Source organism: Melozone crissalis, unplaced genomic scaffold (genome assembly GCF_028551555.1).
Source record: "Melozone crissalis strain CALT ecotype California unplaced genomic scaffold, PUWL_Pcris_2 ptg000027l_1, whole genome shotgun sequence".
In the NCBI taxonomy this organism is placed as follows: domain Eukaryota; kingdom Metazoa; phylum Chordata; class Aves; order Passeriformes; family Passerellidae; genus Melozone; species Melozone crissalis.
In genome coordinates this window covers 61484712-61506998 of record NW_026535805.1, presented here as the reverse complement: position 1 = coordinate 61506998, position 22287 = coordinate 61484712, and the positions used below count along the sequence as shown (strand labels likewise).

The 22287-nt window shown below is 45.2% G+C and overlaps 1 protein-coding gene across 2 annotated transcripts in view; it reads left to right on the top strand.

Annotated features, from left to right (window-relative positions):
* The window catches only part of GRHL1 (grainyhead like transcription factor 1), a 37886-nt gene extending 19719 nt beyond the window's left edge, over positions 1–18167 (top strand). The window contains exons 9-16 of one of the 2 annotated variants that reach the window (XM_054279973.1): positions 4346–4504; positions 9870–9919; positions 12160–12301; positions 13163–13200; positions 13299–13387; positions 15146–15231; positions 16803–16867; positions 17988–18167. In XM_054279973.1, coding sequence (XP_054135948.1) covers positions 4346–4504; positions 9870–9919; positions 12160–12301; positions 13163–13200; positions 13299–13387; positions 15146–15231; positions 16803–16867; positions 17988–18102 — 744 coding nt within the window. In that variant the 3' untranslated portion in view covers positions 18103–18167. Of the gene's footprint in view, positions 1–4345; positions 4505–9869; positions 9958–12159; positions 12302–13162; positions 13201–13298; positions 13388–15145; positions 15232–16802; positions 16868–17987 lie in introns of both variants that reach the window. The other variant, XM_054279972.1, reaches the window with a different exon arrangement.
* Positions 18168–22287: the final 4120 nt, after the last annotated feature.

Below are 22287 nucleotides of genomic sequence, written 5' to 3'. Positions count from 1 at the left end.
TGAAACAAAATAAATGTGGAGCAAGGTGATCAGCCTGGAAAAGTTCCAGGTGTGCCTGTGTAGGTCCTTATCCAGAAGGATGTACAGGACTTTGCAGGATAGTGCTACCTGTGCCTGTGTTTGCTCTCACTGGTCAGAGTTCATGATGTGCTAACACAAGTTGCTCCCCATTGCCTGTGGCAGCCCCAGCTGCCATGGGTGAGAACCTACACTGCTCCTTTCCAACTGGGCAGATGAGCCTGCACAAGGTGACATTTCATCTAAAGCTGCTGCATATGTAGCCTTTGGACTCACCAGAATTGCCAGTGCTTTTTGTGTGACAGAAAAGTACAGCGTCCAAGATAAACTGAGGAGAAGAGATCTGGGTATGCAAGCCTTCATTTAAAAAAGACATCTTTCATCTCGCTGACAGAGAGGTTCCTGCAGTGCTTTGATTGCCCTTTAATTATGTCTGTTTTTCCTGGTTTGTTTGAAAGGCAGATCTTGTTAAAAAAAGGTGCTGTGTGGAAAGAACTTGGCTGTCTCTGCTGCCCTTCCTTGAGGGCACACGGCAGAGCTGTCGGATTAATTTTTTTCCTGCGTTATTAAAATGGAAGATTGTTTCTCGTGGATTTGAGTGTAGGCACCGTGTGTTCCTCCCACCTTAGGTGAGGAGGGGCATGAGGGGTCGGATGGTTAAAGCAGACAGAGAAGTCATGAGGTCTGACTTCTTCCCACGCTAACTTCCAGCATGATCCCAGAGGAGGTGCTTTAATCCTTCTGCCTTCAGTCTTTTGTTGTGTGCAGCTGGGCTGCCCCAAAGGCTGCAGGAAACCCAGCATGGTGTTGGGGAAAGGAGGCTCTGGAGTGTTGGGGTGAATGCCAGGTGTGGGAGGTTAGCAGCTTGTAGCAGCTCACAGTTTTCCTGCTGTTTGATTTTATCTGATATGCCACCATTGTGAAGCCATTTGCCTCAATGAGTGTCTCAGATTTTTTTTTTTTAAAGGGTTAGAAAAAGCGTGGAAAAAATCAACAGAAAAAAAAAAGGGAATAAAGCCTGCCTTGGGTTAGAGAGAAAAGCCTGGCTATGTGATAGCCTAGATATATGTAGTCAAATATAGACTAGAGGCTCAACTGCCAAGCAAGCAAAATAACTCGAGAACAGGTTTCTAATCCCTTTACAAATCTCAGTTTTAAAGAAAATCTGCGTAACTTTTGAGGGCTTGACTCATGTGTGTAAGTGCTCAGGCTTGACAGTGCTCTATTTTTAAGTGCTGTCTTTATGTTGAATCTTGGGAGGTGAGATGAAAATGTTTTTTTTAAAAGTAACAACAAATCTTAATATAGCTGAGAATGCGGAACTGCCCTTAGAAAAATAGGTTGGACACATGAAAAGGAATCTTGCTCAGCAGGCTGAAGACGCAGAGCAACTTCTGTGGTTGCGTTTTTCTTTCTTCTGGCAATTTTGGGGTGGGGATATAGCTGATGCAGTCACTTGGCCTTACATTTCATTTCTAATGTAAGTCAAATATTCCTGTACATTAAGAACCTGGCTGAAACTGTCTTAGCCCAAACTGGGAAAAGCTGTTTGCTGAAATTCTGTTTTGTGAAGCTTAAGGCAACCTGAAGTTGCTCAAAATAGGAGTTACAGGGTGGGTAGGGAGAAGTAGATGCTCCTTTTGAGCTGAAGTGGTTTAGTACAAACAGGAGAAGACAGGCTGGCTCTCTGTTGCTTCAGAGACGTGATTAGGTTTAGTTGTCATCTCCTGCCTAGAGTCCTGAAGATTTAAATGGCATGAAAATGAAGTCAGCTGCTTAAAGCCAAAGCTAATCAAATGAGGAGACTCTAAAGGAGGAGGATAATCTTTGACATCTGACAGGCAGTCCTAAATTCCCATGGGATACCTGTGCAGCTCTGCTGTAGTAACATGTGTCTGTTGTGCTGAGACCAACTCTTCTACCTTCAGCCCAGTGGGCTTTGTGTGGCTGGTAAGCCATAAAAACTGAAACCATGAACTTGAACTTTCAGAAGAGAAGTGACACCATGTGCTAGTGAACTGCTGATGCTGCACACTGAATCTTCTGGTGTCCAGTGGTGTGAAACTCATTTGAGGGATTTCACAGAAATTTTGAGACGGTGGTGGACCTGCTGATGTGGCTGCTTGGGCATGTTTTTCTTAAAGATTGTAGTAAATTTTTAATACAGAAGTGAGTTGAGTGAATATTCAGTATAGGTAAATTTAAAATTAAAATTTAAAATGTAAAAATATGCAAACACCAGAGTTGAGGGTCTTTTAAAAAACAAAACCCCTGCTCAGGGAATGCAATTATTCAAGGTGTGCATACATCTGATTACCAAACTCCTAAGCTGGTGAGAGCAGCTCTTCAAACTCCTTGAAGCTTTCCCCCGGGCTGTACCAGCACTGCAGGCAAAATGTCCTTGTGAAGGCAAAGGTAGCAAGAAGGGAAGTGGGGTGGATAAAAGCAGGCAAAGCCATCCTTTGGGTTAGTCTGGGAAAGACTGCAAACAGCTTCTTTTAAAATAATTTTCCTGACTAGAGATTTGTGATGTATTTAATGCCTTCACAAAAAGTTGTCTTGGAACAGCGTGGGTTTGGGATGCTGGGGCACAGCTGGAGGGTGAGCAGGCACTGAGCACCAGCTCCCCTGGCATCCTGCACGTGTTCCTGGCTTCAGTCCCCACAGAGGCAGCGGTGTGGGTCAGGGGCTGCTGTGCTGGCCTGGGGTGGGTGGGTGGTGTTTCACCCATTCCATGTCCCTTGGCACAGCAGGCCGTGGTGGGGACATGGGAACTGGAATCTCTGGGATGGTGTGTGCACAGGGGGGAATAGGGGGGCTGCTTGCTGAGCAGCTGTGCTGCCCTCTCAGGGCACAGGGGCTGCAGGAAGCAGTGTGTGAATCCCCATTACTCAGACAGGTTATTGCAAGAGAAGTCCCTCACCTGCACTATTTTTCCTCCCTGCCTCAGTTTTTTTATACAGCTCTATTATACATGGCAGGGGAAAATCAGTGGTTACAAACTATCAGCAGGTCAGGGTTTTACATTTCCATCTCCCATCTTTGCTAAAACTGGTAAAGGATGTTTCAGAGCCGAGCCAAGAGGACGCTGATAAGCAGCCCTTAGCAAAGCCAGAGCCTGTAGCTCTCCCAAGGCTGTGTGAGCCTGTGCAGCTCCGGGAGGTGGCACCAGCTCGCTGCTCTGCTAAGTGAGCATCGGGGGCTGGCATGGTGCTCCTGCAAAATCTCTGGGAAGGTGCTTCTGGCTCCCAAGGCTTTGATTATTTTTTAAAGCAGTGAGTTCCCAGCCTTTATTCTTCAGGCAGAGAGGAGAGAAGCTGTTGCAGGTCTTGGTGGCTTGTAAATTCCTGGTAATTAATCCTCACAGCTTCTGAGGTGTGCCAGTAATAGGCATTGTGTCTGTAGAAAAGCCTGGCACACCACAAGCCCATTATCTAGATACAAAGTACTCTGGTCTATCTGCTCATATCCACTTAAGGGTATTTCTTTATTCTGTTAAGCAGCATTGGACTTGTTCTCTGGTTGTGTGTGATTTGTGTTTTTGAGAGGGTTTCTTTGTTGTTTTTTCAAGCAGTTATGAAAATGAAATTAGATATGTTCCTACGTGTAATTAATTTCCCCTGTAATTAATTTTTTGTAATAATGGAACTGTTTCTCTTACCCTTTCCAGCTGAATGTTAACAGGGTATTGAAGGTCTTACTAAGGAATATTCAAAGTGTTCAACTTAGTGTGAAACCCAGAAACCCTCACTGGAATAATGGTGTTATTTTTGTGTTTAAAGATTACATATTGCCTATTTTTTTTTTAAATATTTTTAAATATTTTTTTTAAAGCTTTTAATAGCCTTTTGAAAAAAGCCTCAACCAAGTACTTTCAAGCATAAGCTATGCTCATGTCAAACTCATGGAAAGATTTAACTTACCCATAGTAACATGAATTTTTTGGAACATGGTTGTGGTCTTACCGAGATGCTAATAAATGCTGAGCAGCGAGGATTGATGGTAGGAACACCCCTTTTGCTAAAAGTTTGATGGTGACATTTGAGAGTTCTTGGCTGGAAAGATGGGTGGTATCTTCCTAGAGTTTGGAGAGTCTGATGGAATCTGTTCTGGACAAAGTGGCTTTGTCCCCTCCAGTGGCTTATGTAAAGACTTAAGAATGTTATATTGCTTCTTGGGGGTTTTACCTGGTGTCCCAGAAGAGAAGGTGCTGCTGTAGTGTCAAGGACAGCATTTGAGCCTCAGCACTCCCCAGGTATCCCTTGCTCAGTGGTCAGCCAGGAGTGCGTGTGTCACTACTGACAGCTGCTGCTTTCCTCCTCTGCAGGTTTTCATTTCTGTCAACTGCCTCAGCACAGATTTTTCCTCTCAGAAGGGAGTTAAAGGCCTGCCCCTGAATCTTCAGATTGACACTTACAGCTACAATAACAGGAGCAACAAACCTGTCCACAGAGCCTACTGCCAAATTAAAGTCTTCTGCGACAAGGTAAGGTTGAATCAATGTGCAGTGACTGTTTTGGAAAGGCTGCTCCACAGCTTAGCAGCTTTTTATTTTCCTTTCCCTAATTGTGTCAGTTGCTATTTTGACTCACTGAGAAGCCCTGTCTGTGTTTAAAGCATTTCAACCCCTTCTACTTGGCTCGTACATGTTATGATGACCTCAATTCAATTTGCTGCTCTCAAAATGCTGGAGTGCTAAGTTCCTGAGCATTGACTTTAGAGAAAGGTCAGTCAGTGGCATACTGACACTGGGAAGAGCCTTCAGCAGGAGAAATCATTGCCATTGACTGGAGCAAGTGCAGGCTTGTCTTTTTGCCCAAGTTCTGTTGTGTTGGTCCTTTTAAATTTCTTCATGTTTTCCTACTGCATTTGTTACCAACACCCCCAAACCAATAACTTGCAGAGCTTGTGAACAAAAGATGTACCACTGTGAGATACAGCAGCATAAAAAAAACCCTATTTATAAGTTGGATGGGTGCTGTAATTTAGCTGCTCTGCCTGACTAATTTAGCACACAGAATTAATGCCTATCCCAAAGCCAGCGTGCAACAGAAGCTATGAAAGAAACAGCGGGAGCTGAGCTGAAAGTAGCTGTAAAAGCTTAACTGAGTTTGCAAAGAAAGGCAATTTCCCAATTTTCATAACCTGTTCCTGCCTGAGCAGTCTCTTGAAGGTCCAGGGCAAGTAATGTGTAATATTATTTCCAGAGTGACCAAGATTGTTCTAGGCCATGATAAATGCTTCCTGAACTTACCCATTCCTTTTGATTGCTGTGAACCATGTTGACTTCCTATTTTGCTGATATCCTGCTTGATTTAGGCCTCTTATTCTTTGAATCTGGACCCCATCTCCATAGGGCAGACCCTTTCAGGTGACAGCTCAAATGCCTCTCAGTGCAGCTGCAGGGCTGAGGCAGGTCTGTCACCCCCCTCTCTTGTCTTTGCTGGCTTTGCCAGACCAGTGTGTGGTCTTGCCTGGTGTTCCCCAGGACAGTGGCACAAGGGTTCATCTCATGCACCATTGCTCTGTCACCCCTTATCTCCCAAAATATCCAGTGCCTCTGCACTGTGCCCCTGCTGTAGCATCCCATTAACTCACCCTGCCACGTTCAGTTGTCCATCTGTGGGTTTTTAAATGAGTCCCTCTGCATTCCTTCCAGCTGGGAGAGCTGTCTGTAGCTGCTTGTCTTGTGATACTTTCTGCAGAGAATTTACAGGGACTTAGCAAAGCTCTCCAGAGCCATCTTAAAGACTTGCCAGTAAGCCTGAGAGGCTTGGGTCTCAGGAGATTTCTTCAGGCTTTTCTTTTTCCTTCTTTTTCTGTTTTCTTTTTCTTTTTTCAAGATGAGACTGAAGCAACTGTGTCATCTAATGTTTTTTCACCAGAGTAATCTGGGAATCCTGTGTGCTATCAACCTTTTTTCTCTACAATACAGAGAAGACAGGGTTGATACAGGGTAGGGGGGATCTTTTACTCCTAAATTGTCCAATCAATTACTGACACAATGCTAAAATGACTGTCAGGCTTGTGCCACTGCTAATAAGACAAACTGGTTAATAAAAAGGCAGGTGTGTAGCCAGCATATAGACTCCAATGGCTTCCTTCAAGCTATGGCAGAAATTTCAGCAAATCTAGTAATATAGTAATGCCAGTGCATCTTTTATTTCCCTTTGGGACTTTGACTTACTCTCCTGATTTATTCCTCCAGATACTTTGCAAATTGTACCTGAATTAAAAGAGGAGGCGAAAAAAGGAAGGAGAAATGTACATCAAAATCAGAATAGGATAATAAAATACAAAACTGAATCTTAAAGTACCTTCCTTTCACCTTTCCCTTCTTTTCAGGCTCAACTTCACTCCCTAATTCTCTCCCTTGTCCCCTGCAGCAGTGCCGGGCACTCGCTCTTCCCTGGCTTCAGTGTGGGGTACCTCCCATGGGAGACAGTTTCCACAAACTTCTCCAACATGAGCCCTTCCCACAGGCTACAGTTCTTCACAAACACCTTCAGCAAGGGGCCCTTCCATGGGGTGCAGTTCTTCAGGAACAGGCTGCTCCAGTGTTGGTGCCCCACAGGGCCACAAGTTCTGCCTGCATACCTGCTCCAGCATGGGCTCCTTTCTCCATGGGGCCACAGGTCCTGCCAGAACCCTGCCCCAGCACAGACTTCCCATGGAATCACAGCCTCCTTTGGTATCCCCCTGCTCTGGTGTGGGGTCCTGCACAGGCTGTGGGTGGATCTCTGCTCCCCCATGGACCTCCATGGGCTGCAGGGGCACAGCTGCCTCACCATGGGCTGCACCAGGGGCTGCAGGGGCATCTCTGCTCCAGTGCCTGGCTTCCCCCTTCTGCTCTGACCTTGGCATCTGCAGAGCTGTTTCTCTCATATATTCTTACTTTGCTCCTGGCTGTTGCTGCAGAACACTTTTTCTCTTTCTTAAATACATAATCCCAGAGGCACTATTACCATTGCTGATGGGCCTTGGCCATCCTAAGCTGACTGGCATTGGCTCTGCTGGGCATGGGGAAGCTGCTTTTTGGAATAAACATCCCCTCAGAGAATCCATGCCTGTAGCCCTGCATGCTGTCATATCATACACAAACCCCATGTACTCATGGACCCCAGTGCTGGCTGCTGGCTTCAGGCTCCTAAAGAGCATTGGCATTTCAGAAGCAGCACCTGTTTTCTGCCCTGTATTGAACTGTATGTAATCAACCAGCTGCTTTTGAATGTTTATAGGACCATTGTTACTATTATATCCATCCCTGAAAGTGGTTGTCCTCATGTCCACACCTGTAGGAGTTCTGTTACCCATGTTTTCTTCATGGAGGGCCAAGCCTGTGGTGTGGAGGTCTGTTGGAAAAAACGCAAACCAGCAGAAAATGATGAAGTTGTGGCCACCAACACAGATGTCTCTTCTATTCCTTTGTCAAGGCTGTGCTTGCAGTGCCTGGGATGTTTGGTTTTCATCTACTCCTGTGTGGTTTCAGGACAGTGTGGGTCATCCTGTAGAATGTTGTGGCACAAGCTGCCTTCAGCCTTAGCCCAGCAGTATTTGGGCTGAGCAGGGATGAGGCTGACCTGTCCCAGAGGAAGAAGACCTCCTCTATTCTGAATGGAGCCTCACCTGTGCATCCACATGAGAAAATTAAATACAGGGTTTCACTGGCTAGAGGTTGTGTTGCCCTTCTGGGATCTGCTGTTACCCTGCTAGCAAGGGGCAGTGCTGTGGGAAGGCTTTCATGGGATGGTAGGAACAAATGAGTGGGGTGCTGTTGGAAGGAAGGAGTGGGTGCAGGGCTGCTGGAGCATTGATGTCATTGAATGGGCAGCAGCATGGAGCTGCTCTTTCAGCTGAGTGATCACAGAATGGTTTGGGTAGCAAAGCATCTTTAAAGGTCATCTAATCTAGATCTCTGCCATGGTCAGGGATACATTCCATTAGGCCAGCTTACTCAGAGCCCCACCCAACCTGGCCTTGAACACCTCCAGGGATGGAGCATCCACAGCTTCTCTGGCCAACCTGTTCCAGTCCCTCGCCACCCTCATCAGAAAAAAAACTCCTTATATCCAGTATGAAACTGCTCTCTTTCAGTTTGAAACCACTGCTCCCTGAGCTCTGCTGGCAGGGCAAAAAAGCTTGTTACCAACACATACCTTTTACTTTTTTAATGTGGGTTTTGAGACATATTTACCTAGCCTGCATCAAGTTGACTTTCAAGTGGGGAATGGGAGGGCAGAGGTTTTCTCAAAATGTGTGCTCATATTGAATCAGCATGTTCTCCACAAGGAAGCAGATGCTGTTCTGTAGCAGTGTTTGAGTAGCACAACTTTATTATTTCCACATGAAAGGTAAAAATCAGGTGTGGAACCTAATCTAATCTTCCTGCTGTCAAACTGAGATGTTGTGACTGCACTGGACACAGAGGGGTTCAGGTGCAGCTGTGCTGAGGTTTAGGTGGAATGTCTTCACTGCAGTGGGCTATATCAGCTTTATTGGGTCAAGCAAAGCTGGCAATGCCTGTCTCTTCATGTGTCTTCTCTCTTTCACTGCAGCTGCCTCAAGCTGGTTTTTTTCTCTTCATTGGGTGGAAGAGAAGACGATATGTGTTAATGTGTGTCAAATATCTTGGCTAATTGTCCTTTTTATTGCTGGTGCAGATAGGCCCAGTGCTATCAGCAGGCATAGGCAGCCTGGCATCTATAGAGCATTGATTTACTGGAAAGTGAGGAGGGCTGTTCCCATTCTCCCATGCACCATTAGGCACAGATTCCCACCCCATGGCCACAGGAGTTTTGACACCTCATTTTCTGTAGCTAATCAAGTCTTCCTCCAGTACCACACGAGCATGTGGATGTGTTTTGGCAGCTTTGAAGGAGAGGGAATGAGAAATCATGGCTTGGTGTGGCCAGGTAACTGTTACCTTTTGCCCTGCTTTGCAGGAGGGCATTGGGAGACAGCTGGAACTTGTGTGTACCAGTTTTGGTGACCTGGACTGACACAAGGACTGAGTGTTGGGGATCTCCTGTGGTCTTATCACTTCATGCAGCTGGCAGTGTGACATCCCTGACTTAACCCACAGTCATGTGTGAGGTCTGGGCAGAGCTGGAGGAACGAACACTATTCCAAAGCTTCTTTCTTCCTTTTCTCTCTCTGTCATGGCTATCTGCACCTTGCAGAAAACATGGCAATATGGCACTGTCCCCTCTGCTGCTTGGTTTGGAAGGCCAGAAACAGTGCAGGCATGAACCCAGTTAGAGAATCTGTGGATTCCACCATGACCTGGCCCTGACAAAAAGAAGAAATAATCCCTGCTTTAAAGCAGTGCATGTCTGCAGCTTGAGCTCAGTGGAGGCTGGTGCAACTGCTGCAGGCTCTGTGTGAAATGTGCAGGAGGTATCTTGCACTTGGTGATCCAAATGTGGTGTGACTTTAATGACAATCAAGGGATCTCCTAAACTGGGGGAACCTGCAATCCTTTATTGTTTTAAACCCTTCAACTATACTTTTATCAAATGCTTTACACAATCCTTATAGATGTGGATATCTTTTGTCACCATATCTCAATCTGACTTGAAAGAAAAGCAAGTGTTTGCATCTTGGATATGGTTGTTGGGTTTCATTAGATGTTAGGACTTAGAAGTAAGCAGATCTCAAAGTTGACACGCACACTCTGGCAAACCTGCAGCTCGGGTACTGTGGAACTGACCTCCACAAACGTAGCTCTGGAAGAATTGGTGTTCCTGCCTCTGCAGCTGAAAAAAACCTAAAAAATTAAAAATGTCTTTCTCTCTCCCCCTCCTCTTCTTCTTCACTCACCCATTGCTTTCCCTTAATCTTTTGTCTGACAGGGAGCAGAGAGGAAGATCAGGGATGAAGAGCGAAAGCAAAGCAAAAGAAAAGGAAAGTGCACTGATCCCAGCTCTCAGTTGAATGCCTGTAAGTAGAACTTTTTCTATCAGTATTTTAAATATTGGATTTCATTTTGGCTGCAAATAGCTTGTGCAGTAGAACTCTCGAGTTAATTTTTATCCTCTATGGACCAGTGCTTGTTTTAAGCGGTTCCTTATGGAACAGGCATTGTGTTTTGCAGCACACTTGGTCATTTAGGGTTTCATTCTGTATAGCTCTTTCTGTCCAAGACAGGGTCCTGCTGTGTATTGAGTCAGGATGGGTTGTAGCAGTTGAAGTGGTAAGGTGAAGGTGGGATTTTTGGGCTTAGAGACCCTCTCAATCCAGGTGGCAGTGAGAATGATCAGTTTCAAGTATTTTCAGCTTGATCCTAAACTTAGCTTTTAACTTACGTTAAAAAACGTGTTTTCAACTCGTCAGCAAGTCTGTGACAGCCTTGAGGCTGAGCCTCCAGCCTCTCAGCCCTATGCTCACTCTTCTAGAGCAAAGTGGTCCTTAGCAAGTCATTTCAGAGTGTCTGCATGTGTGAAGTATGAGGAGACTTCAGCATCACAGTACCTAAAGGATGAGGAGTTTCTTCCTGCTGAGCATCTTCCTTTAGCTGCTGCAGCTGGCAGGTGCTGTGTTGGGATGAGTGGTTATTGAGCAGCAGAGCAGCTCAGAGGAGGATGTGTCTCCTGTTGCTGGTTGGCACGGGGCAGGCGCGTGCTCTCGCTCGCTGCGCTGCCGCAGCCCGACTGGTTCAGCCAGCGCGCCTCCAGCTCGCCGGGCAGGATTTTCCTGACACAGCAGGGACAGGCTGCTGGAGCAGCTTCAGAACATAGTGCTGAAGGGAGCCCATTTGCTCAAGGAAAGCTGTGGAAAGGGCTGGGTTTTGGTTTCTTTCGAGGTACGTCACAAGAGACAGGTTTAGCGCACTGTTAGCGTTTCACAAGCGCAGCAGCCCCAGCGGCTCCCAGACGGTTACTGTGTGCAACCCTTGGCATCCTGGCTGGAAAGGGAAGGCAGCTTCAGTACACATTGCCCAGGATCTCATGATTTGACAAAAACTGCTTTCCAATGTTAATTTTCCAGGCTTGGGCTTAGCCTAATGTGATCCTTATTTTCCTGGAAAGTATGATCTTTGGCTTTTTAGTTCTTATGTGGGAAGTTTTTGATTCCTGGAAGCCATAAGCTGTTATACTCACCTCCAGGATCACAAGTGCCATGTGTACATGAGCTCTTCAACAGCAGAAACAGTTGGTGGCTTTTGGGCAAAGTTATTTTTACAGAAATTGAGAAATCTTAAAAAAAAAATCCATTTTGCAAGGAGAAAATAGTGTATTTTCTACTGAGGACATGAGAAATGGTTTTGTTTGAAAAAACATTTATTTTGTTTGCAGTTGTTTTGACCTCAGATGGATGTGTTTCCACTTGGTAAAAGAAAGTCTTCAACTGTGATAGTTTGACGTGAATGTGTCTGAAATGTGGTTTAAGGCACCTTCTGCCTCACTTTCTCCTCAGAGGGTCTTTGTGGATGAAGTCTGACCTCTCAGTGGGTTGTGTCACATCAACTGGTACATTGTGAGAGCCAAAGGGCTCTGTGGGAGACAGATCCTGGGGGAATGGACTAGGGGCTGGCACCCTGAGGTGACCAGGATGAACAATGGGAGGAACTAGAATGTGAAACTTGGAAGTGTGGAATCAAAATGTAACTTTAAATATAACAACTTGCACAAACCAGTGTTTGTACTCACTCTGTGGTGCTGACAGCTACTCTGGTGCTGTCTCTTTAGGACGCTCTCAATTGGAAACACACAACTTGTCCCTTTTCTTTGTATCCTCCTGGCATAGGAACACCAGCCAGCTTTTGAGGGACTGGAGAGGAAGGAGGTGGGGCCGGGACTGATTTTTGCCCTCTCTTTGGATGGCTGACTTGGTACATGGAAGACCTCAGTTCCTCTCTTGGGCTGATGCCATGTTATTGTCCATCCTAATTAATATCTAAACAAAGTAGAGCTGTTCAGTTGGAGAGGTGGAGAAAGCTTTGACTGCTCTGAGAAACAAACTCTCAGGGCCCAGGCCCTCAGCTGAGAGGGAGGCAACCAAAGTTCCAACTCCTTTACCACAGAAGCTTTTTGCTTTGACCCTGACTGCAGAATACCCTTGTTCAGCAGTGTATGTACGTTTTAGATGATGTAGGGCCCCATCAGAGCCTTCGGTATCCTCAATCCCAATCTTTGTTTCCACAGTTTCTGATGTCAAAGTGCCCATGCTCCCCTCGCACAAACGCACTGACATCACCATCTTCAAGCCCTTCATGGACCTCGACACTCAGCCTGTCCTGTTCATCCCTGATGTTCACTTTGCAAACCTGCAGCGTGGGGCTCACGTGAGTAAAGCTCATGGCTCTGGGCATGAGGAGGCTCTGAGATGGATGCTGTGTGTGTGTATGTACATATGAAATGTCAGGCTGCATCAGTGCTGTAATCAAATACAGGCTGAGTCTCATGTGGGCAAGAAATGTTCCTCCAAGATACATTGGCTGAAGTTAACTTTCTTTCTCCATCAAATTATTTTCCTATCAAGTCCAGTTTCTGTGAACCTGAAAGGATTTTTCCATTGCATGAACTGCAGGGTGGTTTTTTCTTGTGGCATCCCTTGGGATCCTGGTGTGCTGTTGTACAGCACAGACTCCTCCAGATCCTGCTGCAGGGTGAAAATCCACCCTGTGGAACTGGCATGTGTGTGAGCTCTGTGATCCACTGCCAGGGTGCTCTGCCTCACTATTCCTGGAAAGTTCCAGCTTACAAGAAACAGGAAGGGGAAAAATTAGCATGCAGCCAGGTTTCAAAATCTGGAACTTTGCTGTGCCAGGAGTTCTGCCATGCTCTAACATAATCTAAACCTTACTTTTTAAGAGCATTGGCTGAACTCCTAGCAAAGAATGGAGAATAAACTTGTATCCATAAGCCTGACATTCCTGCATGTTTTCCTACAAAGGCCTTAGTACTGAGTTTTGTCAGAAGATTCTACAGCAGTCCAGGGAGGAAGCTAGTTAGCTTCTTTTTGTTCCTGTGTCTCATTTGTCTCATTTGAGATCCTTCATTACTTTATATGAAAAAAGGTAAAGAAGATGTTTACTGGCTTTTGGAGCCAAAGTGTCATTTGATTTAGCATTGAAAGATTATAAGAGAAAATTAACTCTAGTTCTGGATGAAATACTCACAAAATCTCCCCTTTGTTTTTAAAGGTCCTTCCTGTTGCTTCAGAAGAACTAGAGGGTGAAAGGTAAGATCTGCCCTTCAACCTCCTGACACCTTGCCCTCAGACGAGGGATCAGTCCCTGTAATTGTACCACTGCTAACTTTTTGCCCTGTCAATGACAGCTCCAACCTGAAGAGAGGAGCTTATATTGGTGAAGAGGACTTTATTGCTACTCCAAATAAGATGGCCAGAGTAGAAGAGCCAAAAAGAGGTATTTTCTTCTTTCAGGGACTGAAATTTTGGAGTATTTATACATCATGATAGAGAGGGGCATCTGAGGTTAAAGAATGTTTTAATTCATATTGATGTATACTTCAGATTGATTTTTCTGGCTTTGAGTAGATAGTTCATGTATCAAGATATGGTTCAGCTCTGTAAATATTTTAGATTGTGAGAATTTCTGGGGGTTTCTGCCAACTCAGACAGTAATGGCCTCTGAACCTCTAAGGAAAGAGTCAAGATGAGGTGAGCAGCTTACCAGTGTCCCTCATGGACTGGGGCAGAGAATTCATCATATAATCTGCTACAAAATACTGGGGAAATCTCCTCCAGGACTATAAGCAATGAACACCAGGAACTGGCTCTGGGTGTAAAACTGTTGCATCTTTCATGGTGCCAGGAAATTGGATGTTCACCTCTGAAATCCAAGCTAGGAGAATATTCAGCTGATTTTTAACTGAGTTTCAGTCTTTGCAAGTTCATGTTGCTGTGGTGTTGTGAAAGATGAGAGGTCCCTTTGGGTTGTTGGAGGTGGTGTGCCTGATTGATGATAACTGTGTTTGGAAGGACCAGAACAAAGCTTGAAGTATTAAACCTATGAAAAAGTAAATGCTAAGTCTAGCAAGTCTGACCATAATGGGGCTGCACTCCTGCAATCTGGATAAACTAGTAAGGAAGGGTGAATTTTATAGAAGGAAATCCTACTTTTTGTTTTTTTCATGTTGCTGAATGCCATAAAAGAAGCCCCATGAGATTTTCTCTCCTTTGGCTGACTCTCATCTGACCTGTGCTGTAACTGAGACTGTGTGTCCTGTCTTCCTTTTTCAAATCTACAGTCCTCCCTTTTTAAAGCTGCCTTAACAGGCAAATTGGGCAATGCATCAAGGTGCTGTGCTGTCCTGAGTTCACCTTGTTCCATTAGAAATGCCAGTAATTGTTGCATGTTGCAGGTGTGTCAAAGCTGTGCCTGATGAACCCTTGCAAACAATCCAGGCTGCAATACCTGGTCATTAGAAGATGGATTAAAGACAGCAAAGCTGTTAAAGTCCAAGCTTTCTTGCTCTCCTGGCTAATTCCTCAGCCTTAATGCAGTTTTTAATGAGGCTGATGTTCCATGCAGTGAGTCTGTGCTAGCTTGAGAACGCGAGGGATGCTCACCTAATTGGGGTTCCTGCTCTTCATTCCCCTCCTAGAGCAGACCAGGCCTGCACTGTGTGTCAGCTCTGGTGTAAGAGTATTACTGAAACACAGCAAGGGGCAAGAAGAGAGATGGGACGGCATAGGAAGAGGGCAGAACTGCACAAATAAATTATTTTAAAATTAGGAGCTGGCCAGGATGGCTTCACCTGCTGTCATAGCATCTGTCAAATCATTTGATTGTGGAAAGTCTTATGGCAGATGACTAAGATATGGAGGAACCCAAGAGTCTCAAAGATTTGTGTTTTGTGTTCCTCCTTTATTTGTTTCAAATATGACCTTTTTTCTAATAATAGAGAGAATAAACAAAATACAGAGGTATTTTGACAATAAAGATGCCTGAGCATACAGTGGCTTTATGTGCAACAAGTAAGCTCTGAGCTAACCTAGCAGTGTGTGTTTGTGCTACAGTCTTAAATGAATATTGAATGTATGCATGTCTATTTCTTCATAAAGTCCTCAGTGGATGTCCCTGTGTGCTTAGCCACTGTGGGACACAGATTTTTCCTGAGGAGCAATTGCACAGTTAATTCCTCTCCAAACTGCTTTCCAGTGCTGCTGTATGTCCGAAAAGAGTCAGAGGAGGTCTTTGATGCACTGATGTTGAAGACACCATCTCTGAAAGGCCTCATGGAAGCTGTAAGTAATGAGGTCATTTTGTAGACCTTGAGAAGAAGCCTTGGCTACCCAGTCCTTACACACTGGCCAGACACAGGAGTCAGACTTGTGTCACAGCTTGTGTCCACACATTTCTGCCCTTCTGGATAAGAAGAATAAGAAAGATTTCCTTTCAATAATATACAAATGAATGCAAATAATGCTTTAATTTATTGTTAAGGTAATTCAGGAGGCTTGTCTTTTAAGTACACATCTGTGTGTCTGGTGTAAGACACCTTCCTTGAAGATCCAGGTCTGTCAGACTTGATGATTGGATGTTCCTCTTGTCAGAGGGGGTACTTTTGCTAGGAGATGGAGTGATTTTCAGAATGTATCCAGTGGCTTGGGTTTGTTTCAGCCTTTCAAAACCATGTTTGGGGCCTTGCACTACCCTTTCACAAGCTGGTAAGGCAGAGCTGCAACTCCCAGCTTCTGTGTGTTGCTGAACACCTTTATATATCTGTGCACACATGTGTGAAATTGCTCTCTGCTGCTTGACTTCCAAAATAGCCTTCCATATCCCTGCTGCTGCAGAGCAAGGGAAGTAGAGAGCTTAAGTCCAAGGAATGGTGTCATATTTGGCATGAGCTCAGAACTGGCACTTGCCTGTCTCTTTCTGTGACTGATGCCTCTGCTCAGGGAACAGGGGCTTTGGGATGTGCAGACAGGTCTGGCCATTAACTTTTGGTTGTAGAGATAGTTGTGTAACCAGAATCTTTATCTCTTCCTGGCTGTGAGGCTTTGCCAGCTGGAGGGTGGGGGCTCATGTTGAGAGGGTTTGAAGGCTGTGAAGTCCCCCCTTACCCCATGGTCCTGAAGTGAAGCTGCACCTCTGTTGTTTCACTCGGATTTCTTAAAGCAAGGAACCAAGTGCTCACAGCTGTAGCTTGGGAGAAACTCCCTGTACATTTGCATGTCAAAGCAGTGTCTTGGCTTGGTACTTACTGTGGTGTGATAGAGCAGTTTGCCAGAGTAAACCAGGCTTAGGTTACTGACCTCAAGGCTTTCTGGAGGTTGTGCAGTGAAGTCCCATGTCAGTGGCTGTGGCTCCACACTGGTGTCACCCTGCTGGGGAAGGAGAATGTTTCTGATTGCCTCATGCCCTTAGCAGCAGAGGTCCTCTCTCTGTTGCTATTTTCTTCTTTCAGCCACTGTCATGACTGGTTTTCACTTGATCCCTCTGACACTAAATTTAAAAATGGTTTTCAGTATGCCAAGAGAACAGAGAGCCAAGAGAGAATGAGAGTCGGGGTGTGGAGTAGGCTTTTAGTGGGTGGGGTTTTTAGTGTAGGGGCAGGAGGTTGCTGTATGAGAAGTATCCAGATTCAAACATGGTTACATTTTTTTGTACAGAAGTTAGCTAAATGCAGAGAAGGGGTTCTGATCTGTACATTTACACTATGGTTCGGGATTTAGTGTTGCCTTTATAGGGCAGAGCAGTTGTCCTCATTTGCAGGCTTTTTGTTGTGGTTGTTCCTTTCTGTAAAATAGGAAGCAAAAGACAATGACAGCAGTCTCCTTGCTTCACCAATCATTGCTTTCTTTTGTTCTAGATATCTGACAAGTATGATGTTCCTTTTGATAAAATAGGAAAAATCTTCAAAAAATGTAAAAAAGGGTGAGTATGCACCTGTGCACTAACTGCCTAAGAATATGAACACCTTTTTCAAAGCTGTGGGCAGATCTGCTGTATAATTCCTCCATGCACTGCAGATGTGTGAATGCCATTTGCTGTTATGTGTGTGTGCACACAGGTACATACATTGCAACATCATCCACAGAGCTGAAGACTATGGGAAGGCCCTATAGAAATATGTAGTCTGGCTTCCTGGGTAAATACAAGTCACTAAACCTCTCTGAGCTAATTGATATTTGAACCAGAGCTGATCATGTCAGAGGAAGAAAAGTTCAGTTTGTTAAAAGACTCCCAGTGATGAAGAACTTCCTTCAACCCATGTTAAATTGCTCCAGTGGTGTCTGGGCTTACTGTATCTGCATTTGGCTACACTTACTGAACCCTGGTTGTATTTTTGTGGGCTAAATTGAAGAGAACTTAGCTGTGAAGTGTCTGTTTCTCCCAGAGGCCATACTTAATCTTTTTATTTTGTAGCATAAGTAATTGAGTTTCTGAACATTGTCTGCTTTTGTTTTATCTTTTAATTTCTCAATAATTTTCTTGAGTTGTCTCTAAGTGGTTGTCAGTTTGGTGTCTCAGCCCTTTCTCCTTCTAGCCAGAAAATTACACCCTTCCAGAGTTGTGCTTTCATAGCAGAATTACCCCACCAGAACAGCTGCAAAAAGCTTAAAATCTGTGATCTCTAAACCACTGCTAAGCACAGCTTTGTGTGCACACAAACACACAGGGATTGACCTTCCTGGCAAATGAAAGAAGTGGCCAAGCACAGGTGGTTTCTTGCTCTGGAGGGTTTTGTGCTGGTGGTTTATAACTGACTGGCAAACCCATTCAGAGCCCAGAAGGATTCTGCTGGTTCCAAGATCTCTCTCCCTCCCTGGTCCAGGAGCCAGATTTAATCCTTCCATTCAGCTCCTGAGAAGTGTGGCTGCCAGCCTTGATGGCAGGGTTGGGTCAGAACAGCCAGATCTGCTGTGGCAAGCAATGAGTCAGAGAGAGATGAGCAGGATCTTGTGTTACCCTTGGATAGTCCAGGCTTTTTTAGGTTTGAGAGTGCCTTTGGCATTTAGAACTGTAAAATACCTGATCTGTTTTGTTTTTCCAGAATTCTGGTCAACATGGATGATAACATTGTGAAACACTATTCTAATGAAGATACCTTCCAGCTGCAGATTGAAGAGGTTGGAGGATCTTACAAGCTGACTTTGACTGAGATCTAAGATCACAGATCACTGTGGATTTTAAACAAAGGTCTCAAGTGAACATTTTCCCATAATTCAGTATGTTGGGCAAAACACTAATCATCTCCAGAAGAAAGCCAGATGTTTGACTTGTTCTGGGGAGCAGAGCAGTGGTTTTGCTTAATACATTTGTGTTTGTGTTCTTGCTCATGATCTTATTTGCACTTGAAATGGGCAAGTCAAGATTGACAATTAAGTGGAGAGCATGTATATATTTTTACTAGTGTATAAACCACTAGTAGCTATGGGAGGGGAAATCTCCTGTAAGGTGGCCTTTTAGACTGGTGATGTCTTATTTATCTTTTTAGTAACCATGTTTGAGCCTGTTATCAGCTAATACCATTTTACTGGACTGTTTTGTGCTAGGGAGAGCTGCAAAACTACTGATTGACATTAGTAGGAGTTGCATGCAGGTTGGAGAAAAGTCTATAATGTTTACTTGTGACCAGGGCAGACTGTTGAAATCACTTGTGTCATTTGGGGGGGAATGTAAAACTGCCTTGCTTATGAAGAACTCGCCTTAGTAACTGTGTGAACTCTCATCAGATGAAGCTATATTGTATATAAGTGCAATATATTTTTGAAGGTTTGTAAATGTGTACATATAAGCAATATATAATATATATAAAATATGGTGTTCTGTATATACCGTGAATATATGCAATGAAGCCCATCTAAAAGGATGCCATATACAGAGAAATCATATTTAACATAAATATTTAACAATGGACAAACCCTTCTCATGCACCAAAGGTGAGCACACGTTTGTACATTCATAGAAGGCACTAGAGACCTGCTTGTTACACATGGATCTTCCTATGTGGAAGGAAAAAGATACCAGCTCTCTCCTAAATCCTCATGCACAGGCAGGTGATGGAAGTCCTGGTTTCTGTCATGAACTGCCACTAAGTCCTGAAACAGCTGGGTACTGCTGTCCTGGGAGGTGTTTTGGGCTGAGTCTGAGCTGGTTCACAGGAGGAGCTGGACAGATGCAGTTCTCTTGTAGTCTCATGTTTAAGGGTCAGGAAGAAGGTCTCCCCAAGGGTGGGTTTTTTTCTGTAGCAGTGTACTTAAGGCTCAGCTGGATGCTGTCTGCACCAGCAGCTCAGGCTGGATGAACCCATGGGCTAGAGGAGCCAGCTTGCAAGGCCTAGGACGTCAACAACTGGAAATCACAGGCAAGGCTTTTGAGAGAGGAAGGTGCCAAAATGGCTCAGCAGGCCAAGTGTTAGCAGGGAGTAGGGCCTCCAAGTAGGTGATGCGTTCTTGGTGTCTGTACATACCATGGACCTGCTGCTGAGCTAGAGAGACCCAGTGGGCACAGCAGGCATCCTGAGCCCCAGCTGGGAGTGCCAGACACCTCCAGAGAATACTGCCCTGTGCTGTTTACTCATTGTGTGTATGCTTATGAAGGAAAGGCACTCTTTGGTTAATAACAAGTGAAAGAGGAGCACTTAAAGGGCAGCACTAAGGCACAAACCTCAGTTACATAGTGAGCAGATGAACATGAGTGCCAGGTCTGGTGTGAGGCTTTAGTTAGGGATCTGGGTATTGAAAGAGGTTTGTAACATTTTCAGACAGTACAAAGCTGCACATACCTCACCTAGGACATGAAGGTCAACCTGGAAAGACTGGAGAAATAGTCCAGAAAAGTAGCATATAATTTTACTTAATAATTAATGATTCTACTTAATGGTTACTTAATGGTTAACAAGTTGTAACCTACTATTGCTTAGCTCTGTCATGGTGCTGTTTGGAAGGGGAAGGCAAATGCCATGTTGAGTTGATCAACAGGAGCATGACCTGAAGAAATAGGAGACCCCCATCCCCCTCTTTGGCTCTGCTTGGCACTGCCAAGGTCTCCACTGGAGCATGGACCACGTGGTCCTTTGGCCAAGGCTCATGGCTTCTGAGGAGGAAGGCCTGCATGCTATGGCTGGTGAGGGCTCATGTTCAGATGGATGGTTGATGGGAACAGCCTCCCGACCCATGGACATGTCCTCCCTATCCATGGCAAGCACAGGGAGCAGTGGTGTAAATCACAGAATTTCAGGCTGGGTGTTGAGGCAGTTTTCTCTAGTGAGAAGAGCAGGTTGCCCATAGAGGCAGTGCTTTGGCATCAAAGGTCCCCAGAGCCAGGCTGAGCAAAGGTATCCTTGGACTGTCACAGGTGTAATTGATTCTCCCTTGGTGGTGAATCCAGGTGACCACTTGAAGTCCCTCCCCACATTCTTTTTTAATGATTTATATAAAATACAGTGTTTTGGAATTTGTATTTCGATCAATCCTGAGCTGGTTCATTCCATTCCCCCCCTCTATTCCCCTCCTCCTTCCTTCTCCTCTTTTGTTGATGGGCCCCAGCAGAGGGTTGGTGATGCTCTGGGCACTGCAAGCTCCCCCCAGCAAACTCACACCGGTGCATCTGTGGCTGTGGGTGTGTGGCCAGAGCGTGTGGGCTCAGGCCCAAGGGGAGAGGCTGATGTGCAGCTCAATGCTGAAGAGACTTGGCCAGCAGCTGCCACCCCCTACAGGAATGCACCTCTGGCACAGCAGCCATGGGAGCCGTGCCCAGCCAGCACCAGCTCCTGCTCGGGCTTCCCTTCAGCAGCCACGGGAATCCTTCTACTATGGCAAGGGAATTTTTTTAAAAAACCTGATATATAGAATGCATATATATATTTACACATTTTTATTGAAAGTGGAAGTTTTATTACAGAAACTTGGTCTAGGGTCAGGGAAGTAGATTTAGAATCTCCATAGAGGTAAGATTGACATGAATGTTATTTCTTTTTACTGCTTAATGAAGTATGTGAACTAAATCTGACAATTGTTTTCCACTATAAGATATTCTGGGACACGGGTCTTATAACAGTAGCAGCAATGTCATGTATGTTTTATGAAACTGATTTTTTGTTTGTTTTGCCTGCTGTTTTTTAATTGAAAATGTATTTTAAACCAAGCTATTAAATTTTATATGTTCATTTCTAATGATGAGTCTTCTATATAACAAATGCATCTGCTCTTATCCCTTCAATTTTCCTCTGACACGGAATCTATAAAACCCTGGTGATTGTTTCCTCGTTTCTCCTTGCAAAAGAAAATAATCCCAGTGCCAGCCTTGCTGTTGTTATTCCCACCTAAGAAATGGCCAGCTCCATTCTCATTCCCTGCTTTATTCCAGCTGACCTCCTTCAGTTCAGTGTGTGGGGAAGCTGCAGCATTTGCTTCCATAGGACCTTTTCCTTTGGCAGGAGAGCAGAACATCCATGGGTAAGTTGAGGTGTGTTGGGGGAACACTAGTGAAGCTGTGGACATTGACTTGCCCAAGCTGAAAACAAAATTCACACTAACATCTCCAGGATAATCCTAGCACCATGGTACCTGGAGTGGTGTTCACCTCCTCTTTTTCACTCTCAGAAAATGTCTCAACAAGCTTTTGCTGTAGCTGGCTCCCAGCCCCTGCAGCAGCTCCTGTGCCGGCATTTCCCAGTCACCAGGCTTGTGTCAGCATGCTGGGGCTGGGTGGGGAGCAGCGTGGGTGGCAGAACATTTCTGGGCCAGGAAAAGGCCAGGAAAACTTCTGCTTATTTCCTTATTTATTTGTAGTTCTTGTGCAGGCTCTGCTCACAGGTTTGCCCCAGATGCAGGAAGATGCTGCAGTGTGCCATGACAGGGGGATGCACCAGTGCTGGGGGTGCCCTGTGTCATCTCCACCTGGGTCTGTGCTTGCTGGAAGACTGAGCAGGGTTCTGCCCCCACACCCCACAGTTGGTGTGTGGCCATGTCACAGCAAACCTCAGCATGATACAGAATCTGCCGCAGTGCTGGCTGACAAACAGCTGCTCCCCCTCCTCCCTGGCTGTGTGGCACCACCATTTTCCTCAGCCTTCACATGGTGTGTGTGTGTGTGGATGTCTGTGCCAGCACTCCCTCCTCCTCCTGACACCCCTCAGCCCTTTTTCTATTCTAGTGAGTTAGAGGAAGTGAGGGTGAACCTCCAGAGATGCAGCTCTGAGCTCCCAGGGTAGGGAGCCTTACATGGAACTCAGTGCTTCTTCCTGGGGCATGACTCAGGGTTCTAATAGTGAAAACATTTAGTTAGGCTTTTAAATCTGACTCTTTTTGTATGGGAAAGCTGAACTCTGCATTACCCTCCAGCTTCTT